This window comes from Nestor notabilis, unplaced genomic scaffold (assembly GCF_000696875.1).
Source record: "Nestor notabilis isolate BGI_N333 unplaced genomic scaffold, ASM69687v1 scaffold3846, whole genome shotgun sequence".
Classification (NCBI taxonomy): Eukaryota; Metazoa; Chordata; class Aves; order Psittaciformes; family Psittacidae; genus Nestor; species Nestor notabilis.
In genome coordinates, this window is record NW_009932188.1 from 1 (window position 1) to 325 (window position 325).

The 325-nt window shown below is 59.1% G+C and overlaps 1 protein-coding gene across 1 annotated transcript in view; it reads left to right on the forward strand.

The window, feature by feature from the left end:
- Nucleotides 1-6: 6 nt before the first annotated feature.
- Nucleotides 7-325, forward strand: part of LOC104407063 (chromosome unknown open reading frame, human C19orf47) — a gene marked incomplete at its 5' end in the record, with an annotated part of 2,737 nt that continues 2,418 nt past the window's right edge. The window contains 2 exons of the mRNA XM_010016242.1: nucleotides 7-65; nucleotides 153-273. Of these exons, the coding sequence (XP_010014544.1) occupies nucleotides 7-65; nucleotides 153-273 (180 nt within the window). The remainder of the gene's footprint in view (nucleotides 66-152; nucleotides 274-325) is intronic.

Consider the following 325-nt stretch of genomic DNA (forward strand, 5'->3'; position numbering starts at 1 on the left):
TTCAAGGAAGCCGGGATCCCGCCGGGCCCTGCCGTCAGCTACGCCGTCATGTTTGTGGACAACAGGTAGCTCCCCCCCCTTGCCCCTCAATGGCTCCCGATGGAGGTGGATCCATAGGGATCATCCCTAAGGACCGGTTTTCCTCCTGCTAGGATCCAGAAGAACATGTTGATGGATCTCACCAAGGAGCTGATGAACGAGTTGGGAATCACGGTGGTGGGGGACATCATCGCCATCCTCAAGCACGCCAAGGTGGTCTATAGGCAGGGATGGGCAGAGGGAAGGGGCTTTTCCCATGGGATACGGGGACCAGGAGGCTCCTCCC